Genomic DNA, 26,704 nt, shown 5'->3' on the forward strand with positions numbered 1-26,704 from the left:
CTGTCATGACCCTTCCCCAGCGCTCAGAGAGGGCCCTGCTGACGGTGCTCCAGGCCGTGGGACCACCACACTGCTGCACACATTTGGTCTCTTTCCTCCCAAACTTGGCCTCAGGAATGAAGACACATCTGGGCCCTGCTTTTAAACTGAATGGCATGCTGCAAAGTGTTCCACGTTACCTAGTTTGAAAACATTATTTTTAAAAGTTTGTATGGTTTCCACCATATGGATGTGCAGTCGACCCTTGAACACCTGGGAGTTAAGGTTGCTAACCTTCCTCCCACACAGTCGAAAATCCACATATAACTTTTGACTCGTCCTAAACTCAACCCACCGTTGACCAGAAGCCCTACTCATACATAAACAGTCGATTTACACATACGTGTATGTTATATACTGTGTTCTTACAATAAAGTAAGCTAGAGAGATGAAAATGTTATGAAGAAATTCCTAAGAGAAAATACATTTACAGCACTGTATGGTATGTGTCGAAAAAATTCATCTCTAGGTGGACCTGTGTCATTCAAACCTGTGTTCAAGGAGAGAGTCAACTGTAGGTATTATTTTCGTATGTCATCCCCTTTTTGTTTAATATATGTGGGTTTTCTTTGCGTCTCTCACTGATGTCAGTCATAGTGAGGTGAGCACCCTTGTGCATGAATCTGCTTTTCCTCTTCTTGAGGGTTGTAGTATTCGTCCACGTAGGACCCCCAGGTCACAGGAGATGCACATTCTAAAAGAGGCATAATGTGTAATCGCCAGTTGTGCCCTGATGGCTGGACGCACCAGCACCGTGTCCCTGAGAACTGTGGAAACTCGAGGTGTGCGGCTGCACTCAGCTCTGCCTCTGCTTGCTTTGGCCTGCCTTCTAGCGAGGGCGTCCTGCAGGGCTCCCCCCGCTGGGGCATCAGCCTTTCACTTGGGCCTAGGGATGGGGGGCAGTCTTACATGTGGGTAGTGATGTCAGTTTTCTTTTCTGCTTTTACTTTTTGCATTGACTTGTGCAATCCACTTGGGACTTAATTTGATATATGTTATTAGGTGAATGTGTAAGTTATTTCTTTCTTACAAGTATTGAAAATACTGCTTATTGAGAAATGCTTCATTTTCCCAATGACTTGTGCTCCTACTTTTGTCCTGTAAATTGATCTTACATGAAAATATTGTATACATTAGTGTTTATTTTTGCATTCTCTAATCTGTTCTTGTGCTGATACAGCTGTTTTAATTATTCTAGTTTTATGGTATATTTATCTGATTACCCCATTATTAAAAAAAAGTGTTTTGGCTACTCTTGGCTACTCACTTTCTAGATGAACTTTAGGATGATTTTCAGGTTAATAAAATGAATCATATTGGGATTTCTTTTCGGATAGATCAAAGCTATAATTTGAATTGAAAACAGCTGCCTTTTTACCACTATTCACTTTCTAATGTAGGAAGATACTCTGTTTTCCCATTTGTTCTAAGCCTTCAGTTGTTGTATGTAGCTTTCTTGCTGTAGGTTTTCTCTTCTGAACCCTTTTTCCAACTTATTTTTGTTATCTCGTTATCGTAATTGGGATTTTTCTCATTACACTTCTCTAATATTTGATAGTGTACAGGATACTGTCAGTATTCATGTATTTGGACATGGCCGTGTGTTAAAGTGCTTTTAGCTGTAATAGGTTTCTCTGCTGAATTTTTTGATTTCTTCCTGACTTGACCCGAATGCTTTCACCAGGAAGCATGCTTGCTGTGGCTGTCTGGTCAATGTTCTTCATCAGGTTACAGAAGTTCCCTTCTCTTGCTCTTCTATCAAGTTGTTTCTCACAATAAAAGTGAAAGTTGCATTTTACTAAATGTGTTCATTGCTGCTATTAAGATAATCCCATGATTTTCTCCTTTCGTCTCTTACTGTAGAGAATTACATTGATGAAATTCAAAGTGTTGATTCTTGGGATAAATCCTGGTAGGTCATACTGATACTTGCTAATACTCTTCCAGTTGTAGTACCCTCACAGAATTTTATTTGGGCCAGAATAAGGGTTAGTGGTAGGGTTAGGTCTGGAGTTAAGGTTGATCCTGGGATTGGGGTTAGTATGGGCCTGAGTTACCATAAAGGTCAGGAGTAGGGCTCACGCTAGGGCGACACTGCTCTAGAAGTTAACTTTTTTCTAATTTTTAATTTTTTGGGGTTTTGCGTAAATGATAGCCTGCCCACATAACAGGACTTGAGAAACTTCCCCTATTTTTCTGTCCTTTATTTAAATAACTAATTTTTCTATTTTCTCTTTAGAAAAGCAAATATTATTGGTGTAATATTCAGTAGACAACTCTGTCACAGCCTCTAAGCCCAGAGCCTGTTTTGGAGCCAATACCAGTTCTCTAGTGGGTGTGCGTGGGTTTCTTCCCAAGGAAGCAGTCACTGCGGGCGCTCTCAGGCCCGGGGCGTGCGTGCACGTGCCAGGTCCCTGTGGTCTCGGGCTTCTCTGGGTCTCTCACTGCCTTCTCTTCGTTTCTAAGGCTTGTTTTAGCGTTTCAGTCAGATTTGTCAAACTTGTCTTCATTTCTCATTTAGCTATTTTTAATTTTTTAGTATCAGTTGTACTGATCATTTATAATTTTGTTTTCAATTTAATTTCTAAATTTAATGCATGTTTTCTTTTTCTCTAGGGTTATTCCTTTTTCTTTAGGTTATCCTTTCTCTTTCTTTCTAGTTTCTTGAATGCTGCTTTCATATATTGACCTTGCTTTCTAATGACTGCATCTCGGCTCCCCTTTCTTTCTAGGCACTTTGAACTCCACCCCCCTGGTTTTGATGTGACCTGTAATCATTCAGATGCTTGTCATTTCCATGCTTCGTTCTAACATTCTGTGGGTGATTGCTCCCACTGTACTTTTGTTGTTAACTTTCCACTTCTAAAGCTTCACACTCAGAGAGCGTGGCCTCCCTGAGTCAGGGAGGGTGGGCACGGGGGACAGGTCCTGTGGGGCCGTGGAGACCAGAGCTTGACCAGGCCTGGTGGTCATGGGGCCAGGGCCTCCCACAGAGGAACATGTTGCAAGTTACAGGGGTGTGGTGGGAGCACACAGAGAAGGTGGGAGAGTGACACCGAGGGCCAGGGAGATGGAAACAGTGTGCAGTGAGAAGAGACTCTGGAGTTATGAGACACATTAACTTCTGTGTTGGGCCATAGGGAGAGATGGCCCAGGGGCTTTTGGGACCCCCGCTCGAACTGAGGGGTGGGTGTGGGGCTGAGAGATCCATGTGCTGGTGCGTGTGTCCTCGAGGGACACATAGTTGTGTCCTCAGGGCTGTGGCAGGGGAGATGAAGCGGGCGAGGTCAGGTTTGTCTCTCTGTGTAGTGGTCCCTGGTGGGCGGGCTGGGCTCCAGGAAGCCTCCTGCCCCACAGGTCATCCTGGCCCTGGGCTCCAGGCAGCCTGCCCTGCTGCATGCGGTGTGCCTTCTTCTGTTGCCAGGACCTCCAGCTGAAACAAGTGCATGTGTGTCTGGTGTGTTTTCAAGGAAAAAGGGCACAATGAAGGGCAGCAACCACACTTTCAGGGTTTGAAGGCCCAATCAGGCCAACTTGCATCATGGTACACGGGGCCTCTGTCTACCAGTAGTGCGGTGTGGTGGCCCCTGCTTCTGTGGAGGCTGGGCCACGCAGTCCCCTCTTAGGCAGCCCTGTGCTCCGTGACAGTTGTGGTCACACAGGAGGGAGCAGGGATTTGGGGGGAGCAGCCAGCTGTCAGCCACCAGCAAGGATGAGGACTGAGCGAGAGCCTGGGGTCACCCGTACCGGAGCTGGGGGGGCTCCTAGCAGAGGGGCTTCTTGTTTAAAAGGTGCATGTGTAGCCCATGTGCTGTTAGGTCTAGGAGGGAGCTAGATTTGGGGGTGCTGCCCACACCCACAGAGAGGGCACTGCCCATAGGCCCACCCCCCACGCCAGGGTCCCAGTGCATGCAGGGTGGGGGCAGGGAGGGGCCCCATCTCGTTGTGTGCCTCAGGAACAGAGGAGAGGGACAGCACTGTGGAGGTGGTGGCTCTTTGGGGAAGGCTTCTTTACATCCTTTTGGAGAGAGAGGAGCGATGGGCCAGTGCTTGTGGCTGTGGAGGCCGCCAGCCAGCCTTCCCTTCCTGCTTTTCATTTAAGGTGGGCATGGGACGCCTTGCTGGAGGGCTCTCAGGGAGAATCTGTGCCACCGTGGTGCGTGAGCTGCCCTGCTGGGCCCGCAAAGACCTCAAGGCACCCGTTTCTCTGCTTGTGTCCTGCGCTTGGCTTTCCTTTCTGAATTGGTTGAGTGGTTTTTATTCTTTGCCTCCTTTTTCCTCTCATGGGGATGTTGGAGAGTGCTGTCCTCCCAGAGGTTCAGATGCATTGCAGCCTGGCAGGAAGGGGCCGATCGTTTTTCACAAGATGACTCATTCATTCCTCCCTCTCTGCTGCGTTGCCAGGCTGTCTGGCAGCCACACATGCAGACAGTGATGGATCTGGAGCAGTGTTATCGCTGGTCCGTGGCGACCAGGGACGGCGTTGGGGGGGTGGAGGGCAAGTCACCCTAGGTATACACTTAGACAAGGGCGAACTAGCCTTCTGGATGCTTCCTTTATAAACGTACCTTCCATTCAGTACAGACATGGGGCCTTTACTGTTGTTCTTTAGCCAGGCTGGGTTAGGTGCACCCAGGTGTGGTGAGCTGTGCCCCACCTTCCACTCTGGTTAAGGGCGGCCTGATGTTTCCTACCCTGGGGAATGTCATGCGTGGTCACAGGAGCCAAAGATGCTTCTACTTCTCTGCTTAAACATGTTCATTCTGCTGATTTCAAGCCTCTGTTTCTCCTTTCTCTGAAACTCCGGTGGTACTCACAAGTTCCACCATTTGATTCAGTGCACACTTCCTACTTGAGTCATGGAGGCCGCCTCGTCTTTGGATATGACGGGTCACCAGTGATACATTCCAGTAACACAGAGCGGGCAAGAGGCTCTCAGTGTGAGCCTCTACCTCTTCTAAGTGCTCTGGCTCTCACGCTCTCTCAGGGCACAAGTCTGCAACCCCACAGCTTGGTTCAGCCTGTAACTGAGTACATGTGCTTGATCCCACCCACTCATCGCCCTCCCAGCTCTGCCTCTCAGCAGGCCGGTTAGGAGCCTGCGTCTTACCAGCGCTGCTTCCACGTGCCCCGTCTTTGCAGAGCCTGGGCCTCAGGCCAGATCTCCTGGGGCTGGCGGCAGCTGGGGAACAGCTGCTTCCGGAGCATGGCAGTGAGCTGTCCTCATCACCCCTTGTATCAATTTGGCAGAACAGGGGCGGAAGTCATGGGAGGAGAACTTTCTGCCCCCAGCGCGCTCCGTCCCGTCACCCGCGCTCTCGCGCACGCGCACGCAGCCCCTCGAGCTGCTGGGCGCTCCTGTGGCGTCTGTGCCCTGCGTTTGCCGCGTTCTGACGGGCCCGGCCTGCCGTGGGGCGGCGTGAGCACTGCGCTGACGGGCAGCGCGCAGTCGGGCTCTGCTCTCCGCTCTGCCCCCGCCTGGTTGTCTCGTCTCAGAGAAGTCATGTACCTTTCCGGCCTCCCGTTCCCGCCTGTGTAAAATGTGTGAGTCTCCCGTCGCTGTGCTGCCGCCGCAGGTGTCGGACTGATTACATCCCGAGGAGGGCAGAGCCCCTCCGAGCTCGCGCGGCGCGTCTGTCTGGTGCAGCGGGACCGGAGGTGTTCGCGCCTCAGGAGAACGTGTTGTGTGCAACTAGTGAGGTTGGCGATTCAGAGCTGCCGCCGGGAAGGACTGGGGAAGGCGCCCCTGGAGCGCTGGGCTGTGCGGGCTGGTGCTGCGGGGAGGGGGTGGGTGTGGGGCCGCGAGGTCTGCCGGTGGCCAGGGGAGTCGTGCTGGAGGGAAGAAGCCTCGTTGGAAGCCTGACCTTGGTGCAGGCCGCGTGGTGAAAGCGACAGGAGGTGAGAAAGAGTGATTTGAAGCAGATTATATTGTATTTGAAGCCTTACTTAAGGTTTTGTTTCATTCAAGCATGAGCAAGATCACATATCCCTGATATTTTACTGAAATCTACTTAACCCTCCCCCCCCCCCCCCGGCCGCCAACAAAAGGCAGTAAAGGCGGGAATACGTACTGTGGCAATCTTATTCGCTTTAACAATATCCTGGTTTGTAACTGCTGGGATTTAAAAGTATCCTTTATGTGTGGAGGATGCTATCTGTTCTTAAAAGTTGAAGTGGGATGGGTCCTAGAGGGTGGTTTAGAACCGACCTGCTTGGCTGTGCCCCTGGCACTCAGGATTGCCATCCCAAGGGAGCTCCTCAAGGTAGCAGTGCTCCCAGTCCTGCAGGCGGGCGAGAGGTGGATGCCCACACCTGGAGGGCAGACTCCTGTCCTTCCGGACTGAAGATTTTCTGTGCACAGCTAAGAAATAGGCAGAGATTCAGTAGAGATACCCCGATTTCAGTTTATAGGATGCCACCGTGGGTGCTATCCAAAGTAAGGCGACTTCTGAAGATTGATGTCAGTGTGATTGGAGTAAAGGGCTAGTGCGCCCTCCCCACCTGCCGTGGAAGACATGCAGTGATTTCAAGATGGAAGTCCTGACATGCCAACTTCATTTTATAATCACACCTCCTGAGACTGACATTGTCACACAAAATTTCATGTTAATTTTTCAGCTGAGTCTGTCACAGAGTGAAGTTCAGAGCTTCTGCCTTTTGCTGCTGGCTTGCTGGTGTAGCCCAGACTACACCTAGAAGATACAGTTCAACAACCTGCCTTCATAAGCCATTCTAGGTCTCCTTCTGCAGTTTGGAGATTTGAGCAAAGCCAAACTGTTAATGCTGAAGTTTAAATTCACGATTATTATTTTATGCTTAGTTTAGGCGATTTTGATACCTTTTCACCATTTTCTTAAGTATTTTGGGAAAAGTTTATTCCCTCTATCCAAACATAATGGTTTGGATGTCCAGGAAGTGGAAGTGTTTGTGCTGCTGGAGTCCTGACACTATGGCACATGGACGGACTGGAAGATAGCTTTAGCCCTATCCCCTTAAACATCAGTGTTCTTTCCCAATGTTGAATGGAGCCGTAAGTCTTCATTTTATATGAATGCTACTAAAATAGTCCTCTTTAAGAGAGGAAAAGAGTGATTACCTGAGAGAGTAGATGTCCGAGGACCTTTGTCATCGGATCACTGAGCGGTGTATTGAGAATTGCAAACGACACGGCTCTCCTTTTCTCCTCATAGAAGAGCATTGATTGCTTCAGAAACTTAATGGTTTTGTCAGTGAGAGGGTCTAAACAGGGAAGATCATTTCCCTGAGGTTCTAGAAGTCATTATGCACTCATACAAGTCTCTTTCAGTGTTTTATGTCAAAGTTATTTCAGTATAACCTATTTGAAGATAACCTTTACAGATTAACATTAGATATGCTTTCGGTGTCTGGTAAATACAGAAACAATCAGTATTGGCTCTAAATATGTAGCATTAATTTAAACATTTTTTAAAAAGCATATATAACGAGTGTCTTTTGTTTCATGCACTTGCTGTGATTGGCTGATAAATATTTGTCAAAGAAAGAGAAGCTCGCACGGTGTGGCTTGGATATCCTGAAAAGTGTGAAGAAAAGCATCCCAGAAATTCTATAAAAAATCAAAAATACAATGTATTTACCCTTATACCTGGGGTAAGACTATTACATTCTTAAGAATGGGTTTCATATCAGAGATTCCTGGCTCCTTTTGTTTTCACTGTTTTTTTTTTTTTTTAATTTTTTTTCCCGTTAATCGTGTCCTGTCCAAATCAGTGACCTTTTGCTTTTGAACCATTCATGTTTCAAGTAGTTGTTAAATAATTCATGCGCACTTTAATGGGTACATCATGAAGTTCAATGTGAGAAAATTTATAGTTTGACTTCAGTCCTAGATAAATATATTTATATTATTGTAGAAATAATCAAGCCTAAATTAAATTAACAGAAAATAAGTCCTAAGTTTTGTTTGCAGGTGAAGTGGAATGTTAAGTTTAAAGCCTGCCAAGGAACTTCATGATGAAAGTAAAATAATTTTTTATAGAAACGTGACTCAGTAACAAAATATCTATAAGCATTTATAGATAATAGTTTCTACTTCACATTATAAATTTCAAGCCATGTTATGTTGTTATATCATTAGTTATCTTTAATTAGGTATTATGCTAGGTGTAAATAATGAAGTTTAAATATTTGATTACTTTTTTTGTTGCTAGTGGTATTTTTGGCTTAAGTTACAAAACTGAGTATGTATTTAGGATGATTGACTAATTTTTGGTTTTTGTACATTTCCTATTTTTATAGACCAATTTATTCGTCTTTCTAAAGGCAAAAGGAAGCTGGTACTGGTTATATTTCTATATCAAAGTTTCTGACACATTCTAGTTATTTGCTCTTATGCTCTCTACAAGAAAATGTCTTGGTAAAGTGAAATAAGGGCTGTTTTATTTTTCATGTTTTAATTTAAATAATCATGCTGATTTTATACTGGGCATTGATTGCCCCTCACCACCCTCCCCCATCCATCTAATAGTTGGTGAATGCTTCATATCTAATTAACTCTTTAGTAAAACACACAAAACTACTGTCTCCGTCATTAAAAGACAGCTCTTTTGTCAGGACAATAAAATGTAAGCTGTCTTTCAGGCAGATAAATATTCTCATCTTTCTTGAATGAAGTTACTGTTTTCTTTAAATTTTATTTTTTTTTTAAAGATTTTTTTATTTATTTGAGACAGAGAGAATGAGAGAGAGAGAGCACATGAGAGGGGGGAGGGTCAGAGGGAGAAGCAGACTCCCCGCTGAGCAGGGAGCCCGATGAGGGACTCGATCCGGGGACTCCAGGATCATGACCTGAGCCGAAGGCAGTTGCCCAACCAACTGAGCCACCCAGGCGCCCTGTTTTCTTTAAATTTTAAATACTCGCAGATTGGCGAAGCATTGTACATTTTCCTAAAGGTCACAAAGTTCATTCAGTAGACAACAGAGTATTGATTACAGTGGCTTAAAGCCCACAGTGCAGCCTCACTCTGACCAGAGCAAATCCCTGCAGCCCACCAGGATGGGCTGTGTCCTGAGAGCACCTGTTGGTGTGGCTGCACCACTGTTACCGTGTGAATTCTCGTTCTTAGATTGTCTCTTAAATTAGGCTTTTCATCTAAAACGTAGTATTTTAGAAACATTTGGTAATTGCACAGTAGGAATTCTATGCCATTTTTAGCACAAATGGCAATTTTTGAATTGCTAATAGATATAATTTATGCTACCTGAGATTTTAAAGAAATCACTGAGGAGAAAGAGCTTTCTCTACTGCTGAGATTAATTTATGAAATGACTCAAAACATCTTTAGACAGCAATTGAATATGATTATGAATAGAAACGTGTTATCATTGTAGCTGATTTTTGAGTTGCACAAACAGCTGTATGGTAATGTAGAAAACTTCATTATATAAAAACTGTGGTTCCAGACTCTTTAAAAAGTCAACAATAAGTACTTAACGCATTGCTCTGCTCTTGTTAAAATTTCCATACCCTCCAAGTTGCATATAAAATGGCGTCCAAAGAGATTTTGATTTGGAAGTTGCAAGGTTGTAAGTTTAATTGCAATGATAGTGTGCCGTTTGAATTATTCTCATCTATAAACATGAAATTTGTTCCATTTTGATTTTCAATTTAAATTTAATAATTTGAGAATTTGTAAATAGAAGTCTATTAATATACTGGCTCTTGGGTTTTCTTCCTTAAAAATAACTCTATTTGAATTAAAAAACAAAAACAAAGTTGCAGGATTTGCATTCCTAAAATTTTGTTGAAGGATACTTCTTTTGTATTTGAAAATATTATTGCAGATCAACTGCCAAGAGATTATAAAGAATATATAGGTCGCTGTCTTCCGGAGTTGGTGTGCAATTCACATACTTTTTTATGTCATTATTTCTTATACTTCGAGAGAAGTAAATAGAGGAGATTAAGACAGTTTTTGTGAAGTCAAATTGTGTATGTTTTGCTTGTTCGCTCAGTTATTTTATTTTATTTTATTTTATTTTATTTTTTAAAGATTTATTTATTTGAGAGAGAGAATGAGATAGAGAGAGAGCATGAGAGGGGAGAGGGTCAGAGGGAGAAGCAGACTCCCTGCTGAGCAGCGAGCCAGATGTGGGACTCGATCCCGGGACTCCAGGATCATGACCTGAGCCGAAGGCAGTTGCTTAACCAACTGAGCCACCCAGGCGCCCCTCGCTCAGTTATTTTAAAGCTACCCAGATGTTCGTGTTCAGAAACGTGGCTATTATATTTTATTTTTTACCGTTTCATAAATATAAGGTTAATAGAACTTTCCCATTGAGAGTTTCTGAGTTATCAAGATACACATTTGTGTGTATATAAATAATATATTTATTGACTTACATTGGGAAGATTTCGCTATCTCATTTGCTTTGATATACATACAGAGATTTACAGAGGAGTGTGCAAAACTGGAAATTGTATACAAGAAAATAAAAACTTTTAGAGGATGCTTTTAACATAATTGGAAGTTCTAATTGTTTTTTCAGTTTATTTTAAATATAATTTTAAATAAATATATATGTACTTTAGTTATTGGGAAGCCAGTGTCAGAATTACTTAATTTACTGTAACTGAGGGCATATTGTCACTGTTTGATGGAAATATAGTTAGCTATTGTGCTGATTTAATTATTTAATTGAAGTTTTAAAGGTTGTCCTTGGAGACATTGTGTTAATTTTTTCTTTTCCTTTTTAGGTTTTATATGAACAATTCAAGTTTTTCTTGAATCTCTATCCTGCTCACAGTTTGTACCAGCATTGAAAATAGGCTATCTCTACACCTACTGGGCTTCTCTGGTAAAAGAAAAGATTTTTGAAATTAAGTTAAATTATTAATATTTAGTATTTGGTTTTCAGAGTGGAGATGGTTGAGAGATAAATCGATCAGGTTTTCAGAAGCATGATACTGCTGCTGTGCACCATTGGACTTCGCTTACAGGGTTTTCCAGAGCTCTGCCACTGACCGACTTCGCAGCCTCGCCGGGGGTGTCGGGCCCTTGCGCTGCCTGTGCGTCTTGGCTCAGAGGCCACTGGGCGCCTTTGCTGGCGGGCATGGGGGGTGGTCTCCTTGGGGCATCCTGTACGAGCCCTGTGGTACCAGGTCTGTCTCTCCAGCCCGGCTCCCCCATGCCGATGGCGCTGTTGGGAACGATGGGGTGGGGTCTCCTCAGTGACTCTCTTGGCATCCTGATAGATGGGCACTTCTTCCCTTTTGGCTGAAGTAGCTCAGTCAGTAGTCCAGACAGTTTCTGGTTGGCAGCTCAGTGTGGGGAAGTTTTTGGAAGGCAGATGACACTTAACATCAAATATTTCAACTTCAGACATAATGCTGTTTTAATGGTTTGATGCTGTTTGCCAATAATTTTCATTAATTTTCAGCTTATACAGACAAAATGTGTGCCTTCTTTCTTCCTCTCACCTGGAAAAACGTACTGCTTCCTTTTGGCCCCCCAGCGAGGGTCTTCTCAGATGCACCGGGGAGGACTGGCAGAGGGGGCCGAAATCTCCCTGACGGGGTCCCTTCAACTAGCCCCTCCTGCTCCCATCCACACAGACTTTCGAGTAGCATGGATTTGAGCGGTGAAAGTCACTGCATTGTCCTACAAATACAAAATCACCGAATGAATGAATACATGTCCACTCTTTAAATTAGCAAGGTTGGAGGACAGCGGGGTTGTTTAAATAGGGTGGTCAAGGAAGGCCCCTCTGAGGGGCGGCACTCAAATGCTCTCCAGATGGCAGAGTGGCTGGGCCGTGTGCAGAACAGGGAAAAGAGATGTGCAGGCCAAGGGGCCGGGTGCTGGGGTGCTGCTGGAGCACAGGGACGCGGGGGCTGTGCTGGAAGGCAGGTCAGTGAGGGCTCCCATCTCCTCCTGAGCGGGAGAGGGAGCTGTCTGTGTCTGTGGGTGTCACACAGCACACAAAGGACACTGAGGCTCGGACCCCACTTGTCACAGGACAGCACAGCTGGTTCAGGCCGGACAGCTCTGGAGAGAGGACAGAGACTGTTGGCTTTGTTCCTCGCACCTTTCTTCCCCCGCAGGCAACTTCTGTTCTGCGTCTGAAATTCAGTTGTTACATCTCCTAATAATTTTACTACTTATGTTTGTGTCACTAAAATAATAGTATTGTTTGCATGCTTTAAAAAATCTATATAAAGATTATCTTACTGTCCGTTTCCTGTTGTATCACGCTTTTTTGGCTTATCATTTATTTCTAAAATGGATCCATGATGACACATTCACTTTTCACTTCTCTGAAGTACTCCATTGAATGAACATGTCCATCTTTCCAGAAAAAGAGACTTTGAGGTTTCTTCTCATTTTTCACAGTTACAGACTTTGCTATAATGGTCACTGTGATTGTATGTTGTGCCCTGTGCACGTGAGCCGGAGACCCCTTAGGCTGTGTGCATCCTGGAAGTCTGAGTGACAGACTGCTCCTTACTTTTCCCAGTTTCCAATAAAAGCAGTAGAGCATTACAGAAATTTTAGAGCATAGAGAAAATACTGGCTCATCCTAAAAACACAACTATACTTACGATTTCAGTGTGTTTATTTCTGGCCACTTTTTCTATCCCCGGCTTCACGAGGTTGCCCTGAACCTCTTCAGTTTCACTCCCATCTTGGGTTGAAATTCACTTGAGCAGTGATAGTCTCAGAATTTAAGATCTTCTTAAAAATCTAAGGTAAAGTGTGTTCATTTCTGTTTTGCTTTTGCATCTTTCCTATTAACTGTGATTTCAGTAGCTTTTAACCAAAGAAAATGTTAGTTTTAGATGGATTCCTGATGAGGAATTCATGCACAGAATTGACTGTATCGGCCAGAGCTGGAGTGAGAGCGTGCGTGTGAGCGTCAGTGCCTGTCCTTCTTGTGCTTCCGTGTGATGTTTACATCCTCTGACTCGATTGTCAGCTAGAGGCGTTGGAAGTACTTAGTCCTTCTCTTGTTGGCGTGTGAGAATTAACGACTGCATTTACAGAAGTGCCTAGGTCAGCCCCTGCTGCGGTGTTCAGGGAAGGGACATTGTTACTCTGCTGCACTTGTGTGTCAGGGGCCCCAAAGAAAGATGAAAAGCCCATTTTTCCCATTTGCGTAACGCTTAATGTTGCCTGGTGACATGCCTGGCCAGGTTCTCATGTCCCTGCTCTCATACCGCACCATTAGACCTCAGAAGTGGTCTGCTTTACGAAACCATGTCCTGTTGTTCTTTGGTTGGGTAGCAGCCACGATCGATGCCTTTCATCAGATAATCGATACTGAAGATTTGTTAGTATCTATGCTTGCACTGCTATATACATCTTAACCTCTGATTTAGCAAAACTCTTAAAAGGGTGATGTGTCCATTAGATTCACCTTTGAATCCAAGAGGCAGGCTGAGGTTATATTGGTTCGTTGATCCAAAGTCACCTCAGAAAAAAATTTTTTTAAACTGAAAATTCAGATATTCTATACAGAAGATCTTTTTTATTAATCTAGGCAAACTTAAAGAACCTTTAAACTAAATCTACATCTAAAATGTGTAAATGTATACACACACACATAATATATATATTTTTTATTTTTTTTAAAATTTTTTTTAAAGATTATTTATTTGAGAGAGAGAATGAGAGAGAGAGAGAGCACATGAGAGGAGGGAGGGTCAGAGGAAGAAGCAGACTCCCTGCTGAGCAGGGAGCCTGATGCGGGACTCGATGCCGGGACTCCAGGATCATGACCTGAGCGGAAGGCAGTCGCTTAACCAACGGAGCCACCCAGACGCCCTATATATATTTTTTTTTTAAATAAAGGAGGTGTGCTTCAGCGGGATTCCTTCCTAGCTCCCGATTCCTTGCTCTTTCTTGACCACTGTGTTTGGCCCTGTCCTGTGTCGAGGGCCTGCACTAGCATGTGGTCCTTACACACACACTCAGTGTTTGACGTCTTTTCTCTGCCTGCTTTCTCAGGTTCTGTAAGTACCTGTAAGGTTGCCCAGAGGAAGGAATTAGTTAGCATTTCCAGATTCCTCCTTGCCAGAAGCCTGCCAGGGAAGCATAAAACCATCATACAGCCGGCAGTTATAAAATCTTACGTCTGACGTCCACTAATTTTAAACAGGGCACTTCACATTTGTTCTGCTCTCCACCTCGAGGGTATTTCTGAAGACAGTGATGGTTTAATAATCTTTCTATATCAAGCACTCTGGGCAATGTTATTTACTAGCTTCAGCTCTGATCTAATTTCTGTTATATTTGCCATAGAACAGGAGAGCAAACTGAAAATAAGTGATTTTACTGCATTCTTGTGTCAGAATGAAGATTACCTTTTGCATCATTCAGTTTCCACAGCAGCTCTTTGAGGAAAAGCTAGTGTAATCATAGTAACAAAACGGATTGTAATGCTTCTATCAGTTAATCGGGTAGAATAGATCTAGCCATGCAAGCGGTTCTTAGATAAAGGAGGTCTGGATCGTTAACACGGCATCTTCCACATAAGCTGTGTTCGTGGTATTTTGTTAATGGAAAGCCAGATAGACTGCGTAGGTGATCAGTCAGTCTGCGAGGACTCTGATTTTCGGTCCTTCCTTCTGTCCACTCTTTCTTCTGAGTGTCTCTGCATGTTGGAGGTGTGGATGGAGTATAGAAAGGAGAAACCAAATCATACCTGGACTTATACCTCCTGCTGTCCAGAGACAAACATGCTTAACATAAGCTGCACATTTAGTGTGACCTTTGCAAAGGTACGTGTGCTGCTTGTGTCTGAGTTTCCCTGTCTTAAGTAGAGCTAAGCGTTTCTGTGGCATTTAAAAGGTAGCTTATTTAAAATACATAGAAAAGTTTCTGGTGTGGTTAAACTGATATTCTATCAATAGAATTATATAATTATATAATTTAATATTTAATATCTGATATATCAGTAGAATTTTTTCTCTTTTTATAAAAATATCTCTTGTTTTGGCACTTACTCCACATGGCCCCTGGGCCATCCGGAGAAGTAGGAAGAAGGAATTCTACTTTGTGGTACAAGATTTAGTCCCGGCCCATGAACCGGCTGTGTGACACATTCCTGTCAGGCATTGTGACTGACAGACTGATGCCACAAATACTGTGGTTTTGCTGTGGAATACCGTCACCCTCTTGGGTTTGCTTTTGGCTCTTCTAGGTGGCATTACTGTAGCTTCCATCTTTGACCTGCTTGGTGCTGAGGTCACGGGAAGGTCCAGGTACTCCTGTGGGGCCACTTGTCCACATCTTCCATAGGCCACCGGTCTGTTCTGATCCAGTTACGACCCAGTAGATCTAAACCCTAAAGGTGGAGGCCCATGTGTGGTAGACTCCAGTTGTTAAGAAGGAAATGGTGGTATGGCATCGGCTGTGCCTTTCTCGTCACCTGCTTTATGTTGCAAGGCTGGCTCTTGGGGCTTTTCTCAGGGTAGATATGCCGGCGACTGACATGGTAGTATGGGCGTGACACCTCTTGGTTGTTGCTGGTCCTGCACATCTGTCCTGTATTCAGGTCAACCCTAGATTTGAGGTGTGGCCCAGAGTGGCTTGCAGGTCCTAGCAGTCTTTGCCTGTGACCAGGGCTCTGTCTCCTTGAAGAGTGCTTCCCTCCAGTTTCAGAAGTTGGGACCTGCCCCTATTTGGTGATCTTCTCTAATATTACTGCCTTAGAAATGAGAGCTTATTTTCACTTCCTGAGTTCTTGGAAGCACTAGGAACTATTATGTTTTGTGGTTTATAATTACTTGATGAATGGAGAAGTAACTTTTGCTGTCTTTAAGTCATAGGTGTCCAGGGTGGAAGGCAGACTGACCTGGAGAGTCTAGGTGACATATGTATGTGTGGGCCTGTTCCTTGGAGAGGGGAGGTGAAAGTACACGTCCCAGGCAGAGGGCTCGAGCAGATCTGTAGTGCAGAAAACCTTCCCGGTGATGGTGCCACGTTTGCCTGATTCAGAGCCACTCCTCTGACAATACTGTCTTCAGTCTCTAAGAAACATAGGCTTGACAGCCATTGTCCCCTCTCTCTCTCAAGGCAAGGGGGTCACAAGTAGAATTGTAAGAATTACATATACACTGTGAACATGGTCTGCAACAGTAAATATTCTCCTGCATGAGAACAGCTGCATAGAACTGTATTTCCTGCTTCGGTGGATGCGTTATATTTCCTGTTACTAAAACTCAGTTGAGACTTAGAGTTTTTGTTTTTAAAGTGGTATTGTCTTCCCACCTGAGACTAACCGCATCTTTGAATTCAGGAAATACAGTATTTCAACATATGGGTGTACCATGAATTTCCTATTTATAGACATTCAGGTTATTTCCAGTTTTTTATATTGGCTGCTGCTGGGATCCTTGTTTTTTTGTTTTGTTTTGTTTTTTAGGATAAATTTCCAGAAGTGAAACTGTTTGGTTAAAGTGTGTGCAAACTTTAAGGCTTTTGATAACACTAAGTTTGTTAAGAGAATATTTTGGTGTCTCCTGCTTTGGATTTTCATAGTTTTTTCTCTGTCTTTACCTGTACTAAAACACATCTAGATAGAAAGGGAAGAAGGAGGCCTGGGCTCTTTTCACAGTGGCGTGATCTTGTACACTGGGAAGTCTGAGGTGTCCACACACACAGAAATGTTAGAACTAAGAAATGAGGTAGGAAGGTTGTCGGGTACAACATAGATACACAAAACCACTTGTATTTCTGCATACCAGCAGTGATCATCTGAAAATGAAATTACAATAACAGTTCCGTTGTTGTGGCATCAGAAAGAAAACAATAGGAATAGATTTAGCTAAAATACAGGGTTGCCTGCTGGAAACTAATACAACATTTTTTTAAAAAAAATCAAAGATCTAAATAAATAAAAGTCATCCCATGTTCAGGAATTGAAAGACAGTATTGTTACAGTGGCAGCACTCTCCAAATTGATCTGCAGATTCAGCACAATCTGTCAAAAATCCCACTTGGCTTTTTGGCAGAAACTCACGAGCTGACTCTAAAATTCATATGGAAATGCAGGAGACCCAGAGTAGCCAGTGCAACCCAGAAAAGAAGATCAGCATTGGAGGACTCCTGCTTCCCCATTTCAGAGCTCATTTCAAAGCCACAGTAATCAAGAAGGTGTGGGACTGGCAGAAGGAGAAATGAATAGACCAACGAACACAACGTAGAGTCCAGGAATAAACCTTTACATTCATGACAGATTGGTTTTCGGCAAGGATGCTCACACCGTCCGGTGGATTGTTCAGTGCACTCCACGAATGGTGCTGGGGCACCTGGACAGCTGGATGCGAAAGAAGGAAGTTGGGCCCCTCCCTCAGGTCATACCCAGAAAACCCCTCGTAATGGATCATAGACCTCAGCGGAAGACCTAAAACTGTAAGACTCCTGGCGGAAAACATAGAGGCCAATTTTTGTGATCTTGGACGGTAAAAGCCCAAGTGACTAAAGAAAAACTTAAATTGTATTTATCCAAATTAAAAACTTCTGGACATCAGAGGATACCATCAGGAAAATAAAATGATAACCTAGAGTGGGGGAAAATATTTGTACTCTCACATATGCTAATCCCATGTCTAACGAGGTATTTGTTTCCAGAATAATACAAAGAGCTCTTACAGCTTCACAGTGAAAAGACAAATGACACCGTTAACAAGTGGGTGTAGGATCTGAACACACATTTATCCCAAGAAGATACGAATGGCCAATAAGCTCCCGTTAAGGGTTATAACCACTTTGGGAGGAAGCTTGGCTGTTCATCAAAATGCTAAACGGGCCACATCACCCAGAAGAGGCGAATTCATAGAGACAGAAAGTTGGACTAGTGGTTGCCAGGGGTTGGGGGCTGGAGGAGCTGAGGGTGACCACTGTCCAGTGTGGGATTTCTCTCTCTTTGGGGTGATGAGAATAGTCTACAGTCAGATGACGGTGATGGTACAACTCAGCGTAGCAGGGAGGATCAACTTTGAGTAAACACAAGGGCTCACCTCATGTGGCCTGTTGGTGACACAGACACAGCCCTGGAGTGACAGACTGTTGTCCTTTGAGGGCAGTTGTCCAGCGTTGGGTCATTCACAGAGTAGCCTGGGGAATGCGCGTCCGTGTAACATGCAGCCTTCTGAAGAGTCTGTGGTCATAGAGAGGTAGACTTGAAGAGTGTTCACACTCGGAAAACACAAGTGTAGCCTCTGAGCTGTCAGCCACATGTCGGGGGCATAACAGATTTCACAAGAGATCACAAGCACATCAGAGTTTATTTCTGTAGCCTCAAGTTGACCTGTTGAGGTTTTGCTTACAAAGCGGACAAGCCTGCACAGGAGGAGGCTGTCGTGTTGGGATTGCGCCGCGTTCCTTCCTGCTTTCTTCCACCAACAGAATTCAAGCGCAGAAAGCATAAGATTTTATGTCAGCCTTTGGTAATTTGATATTTAAAGGCACGAGCGTTCTAAAGAGAATTCCTGGGGTTTTTTTTGTTTTTTTGTTTTTTCAGATTGTTGATTTCTTTTTTCTTTGGGTTACTAAGTATTTTCTGATGTTTAGCTTGTACATGTTATGATATGAATTTAAAAAAATTATTTGGGAATAGGGAGAATTGTAAATCATTTAGTATGTGTTATATTCCTCTTGTAGTGTTTCATTATTACTTTTTTGTCTTTTTTCTTTGTTTTCGTTTATGTTTTAGAAGTAATATAAATGGGGGGGAAGTAAAACTGCTTGGTAAAAGAATATTCCCTTAACTTTTTTGTTAAAGCTAGTTTTCTCAAATACCATATTTTATTTTGTTTTATAGGGATTTGTTTTGGCTGTTACTATCATGAGGGAAGCAATTGATGAATTCCGGCGTTTTCAGCGAGACAAGGAAGTGAATTCACAGCTCTACAGCAAGCTTACAGTAAGAGGTTAGCAAGACCCTTTTGATCTAGCTTATCATTTGCTAACTGTAATCATCATTTTAGAGTGAACATAAGTGAAAGAAAACGTGTCTTAATTCTGTTACAAAATAGTATTTTTCGATTACATATGGTATCTAATTAATTTTTTTTAGTAATCTCATGACTACAATTTCAAGAGAACACATGTGAAACCCAACTGGTGTATGCACATTTTCTGTGAATATCACCTTACCTAAAATCTCTGTTTGTGTTCTATTTAAACGCAGTCGTAAAGGTCGGACAGACATCTGGTACCATGGCCTTAAGTGAAGGGACTTGGAGCCCCTACGATAAATGTCATGATCCAAAATGATAACTGCTTTATGCCCATTTCTCCTTCACTTCATTCAGGGCTTTAACCCTTCCCTAATTTTATGTTTTTAAGGAGCTTGTTTATTTGGTCTCTCAGTCCCAGTGGAGAAGAAGCGATGTGTAGAGGAGTGTGGGAGAAGCCATTATAGGTGGGCATTATGCCTGTCGGAAAGTGACACCGTGACAGTCATTACCTCAGCGAGGGACAGTGAAGGAGGGCACTGCAGAGCTAGACAAGTATGCATAAGAACTTGGAAGCCTGTTTATAAAATGAGGTTTAAAATGGAGTTTGTATCTTCTGTTTACATGTGGACATTTGTACACTGGATTTATTTATTTGAAATAATTCTCCAAAAAATATTTCTGTAGCTTATTGGGATATATTTCATATAACATAAAGTTTATCCATTTAAAGTATACAGTTCAGTGGTTTTTGGTATGTTCACAGAGTTATGAAACTATTAGCACCATCTAATTTTGGAACCTTTTTTTTTTTTTTAAAGATTTTATTTATTTGACAGAGAGCACAAGTAGGCAGAGTGGCAGGCAGAGGGAGAGGGAGAAGCAGGCTGTCTGCTGAGCAGGGAGCTGGACGTGGGGCTTGATCCCAGGACCCCAGGATCATGATCTGAGCTGAAGGCAGCCGCCCAACCAACTGAGCCACCCAGGCGCCCCTAATTTTGGAACATTTTTAACATTCTAGAAAGAAACTGAATATATTAGCCATCATCCCATTCTTGCCCCTTCTGACCCTCTTCCAGGCCCAGGCAGCCCCCGGTCTGCTTTCTGTCTCCGTGGATTTGCTTCTTAGGACAGGTCACAGAAGTGGAATCGTGCAGTATGTGGGCTTTTGTCACAGGCTTCTTTCACTTGGCATTCTGTGTTCAAGGTTCGTCGGTGTTGTGGCACCTGTCAGGCTTTATTTCTGTTTGTTGCCAAATAATATTCCACTCTGTGGTATTCTGCGTTGTGTTCACCGATTCATCTGTAGACGGACGTTTGGTTTGTTTCCACTCTAGGCTGTTGTAAATAGTGCTGCTGCGAATGTCCGTATGTGAGTGTTTTTGTGTGAACATTGTTTTATTTCTTTTGTAAATATACCTAGAAGTGAAATTGCTGGATTATATGGTAACTATGTTTTTGATAAACTGCCAAGCTGTTTTCCTAATTGGCTACCCCATTTTGCATTCTCACCGGCCGTGTGTGAAGGTTCCGGTTTCTCCACATCCTCACGGGCACTGTTACTGTCTGTCTTCTTTATTGTGGCCGTCCTGTCGGGTGTGAAGTGGTATCTCACTGTGGCTTGATTTGTCTTTCCCCGACGACTAGTGCTATTGAGCATCTTTCCATCTGCTTATTAGGTGATTGTATGTCTTTGGAGAGATGTTTATTCAGATTTTTTGCTTACTGTTTTTTTTTTTTTTCTCATTGTGTGTACCTCTTTTAAGATACCACCTTTTTTGCTTTTCGCAACGGATTTGCCGCCAGAACACAGGTGTCGTGAAAACCACCGCTCAACCTAAAACCAAAATGGGAAAGGAAAAGACTCACATCAACATCGTCGTCATTGGACACGTAGATTCGGGCAAGTCTACCACTACTGGTCATCTGATCGACAAATGTGGTGGGATCGACAAAAGAACTATTGAAAAATTTGAGAAGGAGGCTGCTGAGATGGGAAAGGGCTCCTTCAAGTATGCCTGGGTCTTGGATAAACTGAAAGCTGAACGTGAACGTGGTATCACCATTGATATCTCCCTGTGGAAATTCGAGACCAGCAAGTATTACGTGACCATCATTGATGCCCCAGGACACAGAGACTTTATCAAAAACATGATTACAGGCACATCTCAGGCTGACTGTGCTGTCCTGATTGTTGCTGCTGGTGTTGGTGAATTTGAAGCCAGTATCTCCAAGAATGGGCAGACCCGTGAGCTTGCCCTTCTGGCTTACACACTGGGTGTAAAACAACTAATTGTTGGTGTTAACCAGATGGATTCCACTGAGCCACCCTACAGCCAGAAGAGATACGAGGAAATCGTTAAGGAAGTCAGCACCTACATTAAGAAAATTGGCTACAACCCCGACACAGTAGCATTTGTGCCAATTTCTGGTTGGAACGGTGACAACATGCTGGAGCCAAGTGCTAACATGCCTTGGTTCAAGGGATGGAAAGTCACCCGTAAAGATGGGAATGCCAGTGGCACCACACTGCTTGAAGCTCTGGATTGCATCCTGCCACCAACTTGTCCAGCTGACAAGCCCTTGCGTCTGCCTCTCCAGGACGTCTACAAAATTGGTGGTATTGGTACTGTCCCTGTGGGCCGAGTCGAGACTGGTGTTCTTAAACCTGGGATGGTGGTCACCTTTGCTCCAGTCAATGTTACAACTGAAGTAAAGTCTGTTGAAATGCACCATGAAGCTTTGAGCGAGGCTCTTCCTGGGGACAATGTGGGCTTCAATGTCAAGAACGTATCTGTCAAATTGTTCGTCGTGGCAATGTGGCTGGTGACAGCAAAAATGACCCACCCATGGAAGCAGCTGGCTTCACGGCTCAGGTGATTATCCTGAACCATCCAGGCCAAATCAGTGCTGGATATGCACCTGTGCTGGATTGTCACACGGCTCACATTGCTTGCAAGTTTGCTGAGCTGAAGGAGAAAATAGATCGTCGATCTGGAAAAAAGCTGGAAGATGGTCCCAAGTTCTTGAAATCTGGTGATGCTGCCATTGTTGATATGGTTCCTGGCAAGCCTATGTGTGTTGAGAGCTTCTCTGACTATCCTCCTCTGGGCCGTTTTGCTGTTCGTGACATGAGACAGACGGTTGCTGTGGGTGTCATCAAAGCAGTGGACAAGAAGGCAGCTGGAGCTGGCAAGGTCACCAAGTCTGCCCAGAAAGCTCAGAAGGCTAAATGAATATTATCCCCAATACCTGCCACCCCAGTCTTAATCAGTGGTGGAAGAACGGTCTCAGAACTGTTTGTGTCAATTGGCCATTTAAGTTTAATAGTAAAAGACGGGTTAATGATAACAATGCATCGTAAAACCTTCAGAAGGAAAGGAGAATGTTTTGTGGACCATGTTTTTTTTGTGTGTGTGTGTGGCAGTTTTAAGTTATTAGATTTTAAAATCAGTACTTTTTAATGGAAACAACTTGACCAAAAATCTGTCACAGAATTTTGAGACCCATTAAAACAAAAGTTTAATGAGGAAAAAAAAAAAACATACAACCTTTTTTTTTTTAATTTTATTTTACTGTGTTATGTTAGTCACCATCCATTACATCATTGGTTTTTGATGTAGGTTCCACGATTCACTGTTTGCGTACAACACCCAGTGCTCCATGCAGAACATGCCCTCGTAAATACCCATCCCCAGGCTCACCCGTCCCCGGGCTTACTGTTTTAACTGGATTAATTGTTTTTTAATTATTGACTTGTAAGCATTCTTTATACAATCTGGATTTAAATCTCTTGTCAACATATGGTTTGGAAATATTCTGTCTCGTTCTGTGGCGTGTGTTTTCTTCTTCTCGGTATCCTCTGATGCACAGAGTTTTCATGTTATGATGTCCAACTCATCTGTGTTTTCTTCTGTTGCTTTTGCCTTTGGCATTGGAGCTAAGAAACAGTTTACCAACCCGAGGTCACGAGGATTTACTTCTTTATTTTCTTCCAGGGATTTTATAGTTTTAGCTCTGACATTCAGATGTGTGATCCACTTTCATTTCATATTTTGTGTATGGTGTGTGATATGGGTTCACATTCCTTTGCATGTGAGTATCCAGTTGTCCCAGTACCATTTATTGAAAAGACTATTCTTTTGAGGTTAAGTTGAATGATTAACTATTAAGAAGCTTTGATGCTTAAAGCTGTGGCATGATAGAGGTTAGGTGTGTTGTAGAAAAGAGGTATGCTTGCGTTTTGGAAAAGAGAGTCCCCAGAATGGCCAGGCAAATTAGGTGTAACCTTGGTATGTCTTTTTTAGAATATAATACAGATCCTGGCTTATTTTTTAAATTGTTTTTAACTGTGGTATTTGGACTGTGTAAAGATTTGTTTCTGTGTATTAATTGTATCATTCAGAACTAAATGGTATGGTGGCATCTGAGAAACTGGCAGAGGAGGCAGTCCTGCATGCCCTTCCTTTCTTCCACAGAAGCACGGAAAAGTCAAGCTCCTGCCATGAGGAATGCAGCCCACAATCTGGACTGGGGACTCTGGACCCTGCTCTGAAGGGAGTAGAGCAGAACTTACTTGCAGAGAATTGTGTCTGTCCAACCTGTGAGGGACACATGAAGGACGGACTCAGGATGTCTTTCTTTCATCTAACATGGATGTCACTCAGGACAGAGGAGCCAAAAGCCGGTGGGCATTTCTCAAGCCCATGTCAGGCTGAGGAGAGGCAGCAGTAGCTTGGGGCCAGCATTGACAGTCGACACACAGAATAGAGGGTCACGTGCCAAGCCGAGGAAGCTGGAGAGGGAACTTCTTTGGAAAATTGGGGCATGTAAAAGTGCCCGTGTTTACTGGGGAGTTTTGAAAGTCAAATCCAAGGCCAGCCCTAGATCACACTCAGAAAAGACCCCGAGAAAGCGTTTTGCCTCTGGCCAGTCTCTAGGCTCAGTGCAAGCAGAGGTGAAAGCTCAGGCTGAGTTCTAGGCAGCCTGGCTCTGTGTTGGAGTCCCCAGCACAGAGGCAGTCTGCGACGATCGGGAGAGGTTGGTCTCCCTTTCTCCCTCCCTTGCTTCGTTCCTCCCCCCTCGCAACGCCTTCCTTCTTCCCTCCCACCATCCTTCCCTTTCTTAGTCTCGCCCCCTCCCCATGCAAGGAAATCCTTTCCAAAACACTGGCTGAAAGACTTCTCTCCATACATGACAAAGAATACACACTTTACAAAATGAGTCTACAAAAGTCACTCTACGTGCATGGCTGCAGCATATACCGAACAACAAAACAAACCCAGAAGAGGGGGAAGTGCCTGATTTCCTGAGTTACCAGATTATAATAGTCAAAGTGTACAGGTTTCCACAAAAAACTTACAGAACATGCAGAGAAACCACGTGGCCTAGTCACAGAGGAAATGAACAGAAACCGTCCCTGCAGAAGCCCAGATTCTGGACTTAGGAGACAAAGTCTAGATCAGCTGCCTTAAGTCTGTCCAAGGAGCTAAAGGAAACAACTGAAAAACACTGACAGGATTAGGAAAAATGATGGGTTTTTTTTGTTTTGTTTTGTTTTTTTGAGATTATATTTCTTTCTTTGACAGAGACACAGCGAGAGAGGGCACATAAGCAGGGGGAGGGTCAAAGGGAGAGGGAGCAGCAGGCTTCCCGCTGAGCAGGGAGCCCGAGGTGTGGGGTTCGATCCCAGGACCCCTGGGATCATGACCTGAAACGAAGGCAGACACACTTATCGACTGAGCCACCCAGGCACCCCGAAAAATGATGTATTAACATACAGAATACCAATAAAGGTATAGGAATTATAAAAGAAGCAAAAGGCAAAAATTCTGGTGCTGAAAAGTACAATAAATTAAAGGAAAAACTTACTGGAGAGTTTCAGCAGAGTTGAGCTGGCAGAAGAAGGAATCAGTGACCTTGAACCTAGGTAATTTCAATAACTAGATAATTTCAAGTGGAATTACCCATTCTCAGAAGCAGAAGGAAGAGTGAAGGAAAATAAGCAGGTCCTAAGGGACTTGTGGGTGGTGCCAAGTGTACTACATGTGCACACACTGGGCATCTTGGAAGGGAGAAAGGGTGGAGAGAATGTTGTAGGGAGTAGTAGCCATTAACTTCCCAAATTTGATGAAAGACATGACTCTACATACTCGGGAAAATCAGTGAATCCCTAGAAAGATAAATGCAAGGAAATCCGCACTGAGACACATGACAATCAAACTGTTGAAACCCGAGGACCAAGAGGATATTCTGAAAGCAGCAAGAGAGAAACACACAAGGAAGGGCTTTTGAGTGAGAAACGCTGGAGGTCAGAAGGACGTGGGGTGACATTATTAAGATGGGAAAAGAAAAAAATGATCCACCAAGCATTGGATGTCCGTAAACCTCTCATTCACAAATGAAGGCGGATTGAGACATTTCCAGATGCCTTTAGAATCGAAAACAGGGACTCAGGCAGATAGGCATCCACCCATGTTCATGCAGCACTATTTATAATTGCCCACATGTCCACCGGTGGGTGAATGGACAAATTATGGTGTTTTTTCACATTGGAATATTATCCAACCATAAAAATTAATGAATACTGATAAACCCGGATGCCCCTTGGAAACATTACACTCTGTGAGAGAAATCAGACACAAAGGGTCACGGACTCTATGTCATTTACACGAAGTATCAGAACAGGTAGATGAATGGAGCTAGAAAGCAGGTTGTGGTCGCCACGGCCCTGGGAAGTGGCGGCAGCGGCGGGCGGGGGGCAGCTGCCTCGTGGGCATGACACGTCCTCTGTGTGAGGGAAATGTTTTTGAGCTTGATAGAGTGGGTTGCACAACATCGTGAATGGACTCAGCACTGTATTCACTTTAAAATGGCTGATTTTGTTATGTCATTGTCACCTAAAAATAGTAAAAAATGAAGAAGGCATACTAATCATATCTTTTACACTTCTGTGACACTCCAACTCAGAATATTTTAAAAATAATTGTCAGTGGGTTTATTTCAAAGACAAATGCAAATTTACCTTTTTAAACAAGATAGATCATCATTGGTGATCTTTGGAAGGACATTTTTACGTGTAGATGATGATGATACTGCTTTTTTTTTGACTTCCTCGTGAGTGTCAGTAACTTGCTCATTTGCATAACTGCCATTCAAGGTAGGTTGGCTTATCTCCATGTTACAGGTGAGGGACCTGAAGCTCAGGCCATGTGATTTGCCCTGAGCCACTGCAGTTTTGGTAGAGTTCATATTTGAACCCAGACCATTCTGATGTCAAACCCAGTGTTCTTTCAACTGTAGTGCTTTGCTCCGTGGCTGGTTATTCTGATGCAAATGACTGATAGGTAAAATCTGGGATGTAAAAAAAAATGCATGTATATGCTCATTGACTTTAGTTTGAAATTTGTTTTCTTGTGAAGAATACGTTCATCTCCTTAATTTCTAGTATTTCGTAGTGATCTGTTCTTTGAATGGCATTGATGGCTACTTCCTTATGTGACTTAACTGTGGTTTGTTATATTTACAGTATTTGATCTTTTTGTATTTGGAGTTCTTAAGCACATTCTTGTAGAAATACTCTGGGAAAAGTTTTCTCTATGTTTTCTGTGGAAAAGGAAAGCCATGTCCACTTTTAAGTATGCTCCTATCTTTGGGGTGCTTTGTTAGAAGCAGAGAGTATTTTAACTGGTATGCAATGTCAGTCAACACTGAGATTCTTTATTT

At 43.6% G+C, this 26,704-nt stretch overlaps 1 protein-coding gene and 1 pseudogene across 8 annotated transcripts in view; both read left to right on the forward strand.

Annotated features, from left to right (window-relative positions):
- Positions 1 to 5,395: 5,395 nt before the first annotated feature.
- The window catches only part of LOC148161863 (uncharacterized), a 155,477-nt gene continuing 134,168 nt past the window's right edge, over positions 5,396 to 26,704 (forward strand). For 4 of the 8 annotated variants that reach the window (XR_015767306.1, XR_015767309.1, XR_015767307.1 and 1 more), the window contains exons 1-3: positions 5,396 to 5,937; positions 10,775 to 10,875; positions 18,844 to 18,952. Coding sequence is in view for 3 of the 8 variants with exons in the window: in XM_088020515.1 (XP_087876641.1) it covers positions 14,576 to 14,797; positions 18,844 to 18,952 (331 nt within the window). In the remaining 5 variants the exon portion in view is untranslated. Of the gene's footprint in view, positions 5,938 to 10,774; positions 10,876 to 13,869; positions 14,798 to 18,843; positions 18,953 to 19,370; positions 20,730 to 26,704 lie in introns of those variants that run through there. The other 4 variants (XM_088020515.1, XM_088020517.1, XM_088020516.1 and 1 more) reach the window with 2 other exon arrangements.
- Positions 20,777 to 22,405, forward strand: LOC148161864 (elongation factor 1-alpha 1 pseudogene; annotated as a pseudogene).

The sequence above is a fragment of the Eumetopias jubatus genome, unplaced genomic scaffold (genome assembly GCF_037043125.1).
Source record: "Eumetopias jubatus isolate StellerSeaLion01/CBP00866 unplaced genomic scaffold, mEumJub1_p1.0 scaffold_47, whole genome shotgun sequence".
Lineage (NCBI taxonomy): Eukaryota > Metazoa > Chordata > Mammalia > Carnivora > Otariidae > Eumetopias > Eumetopias jubatus.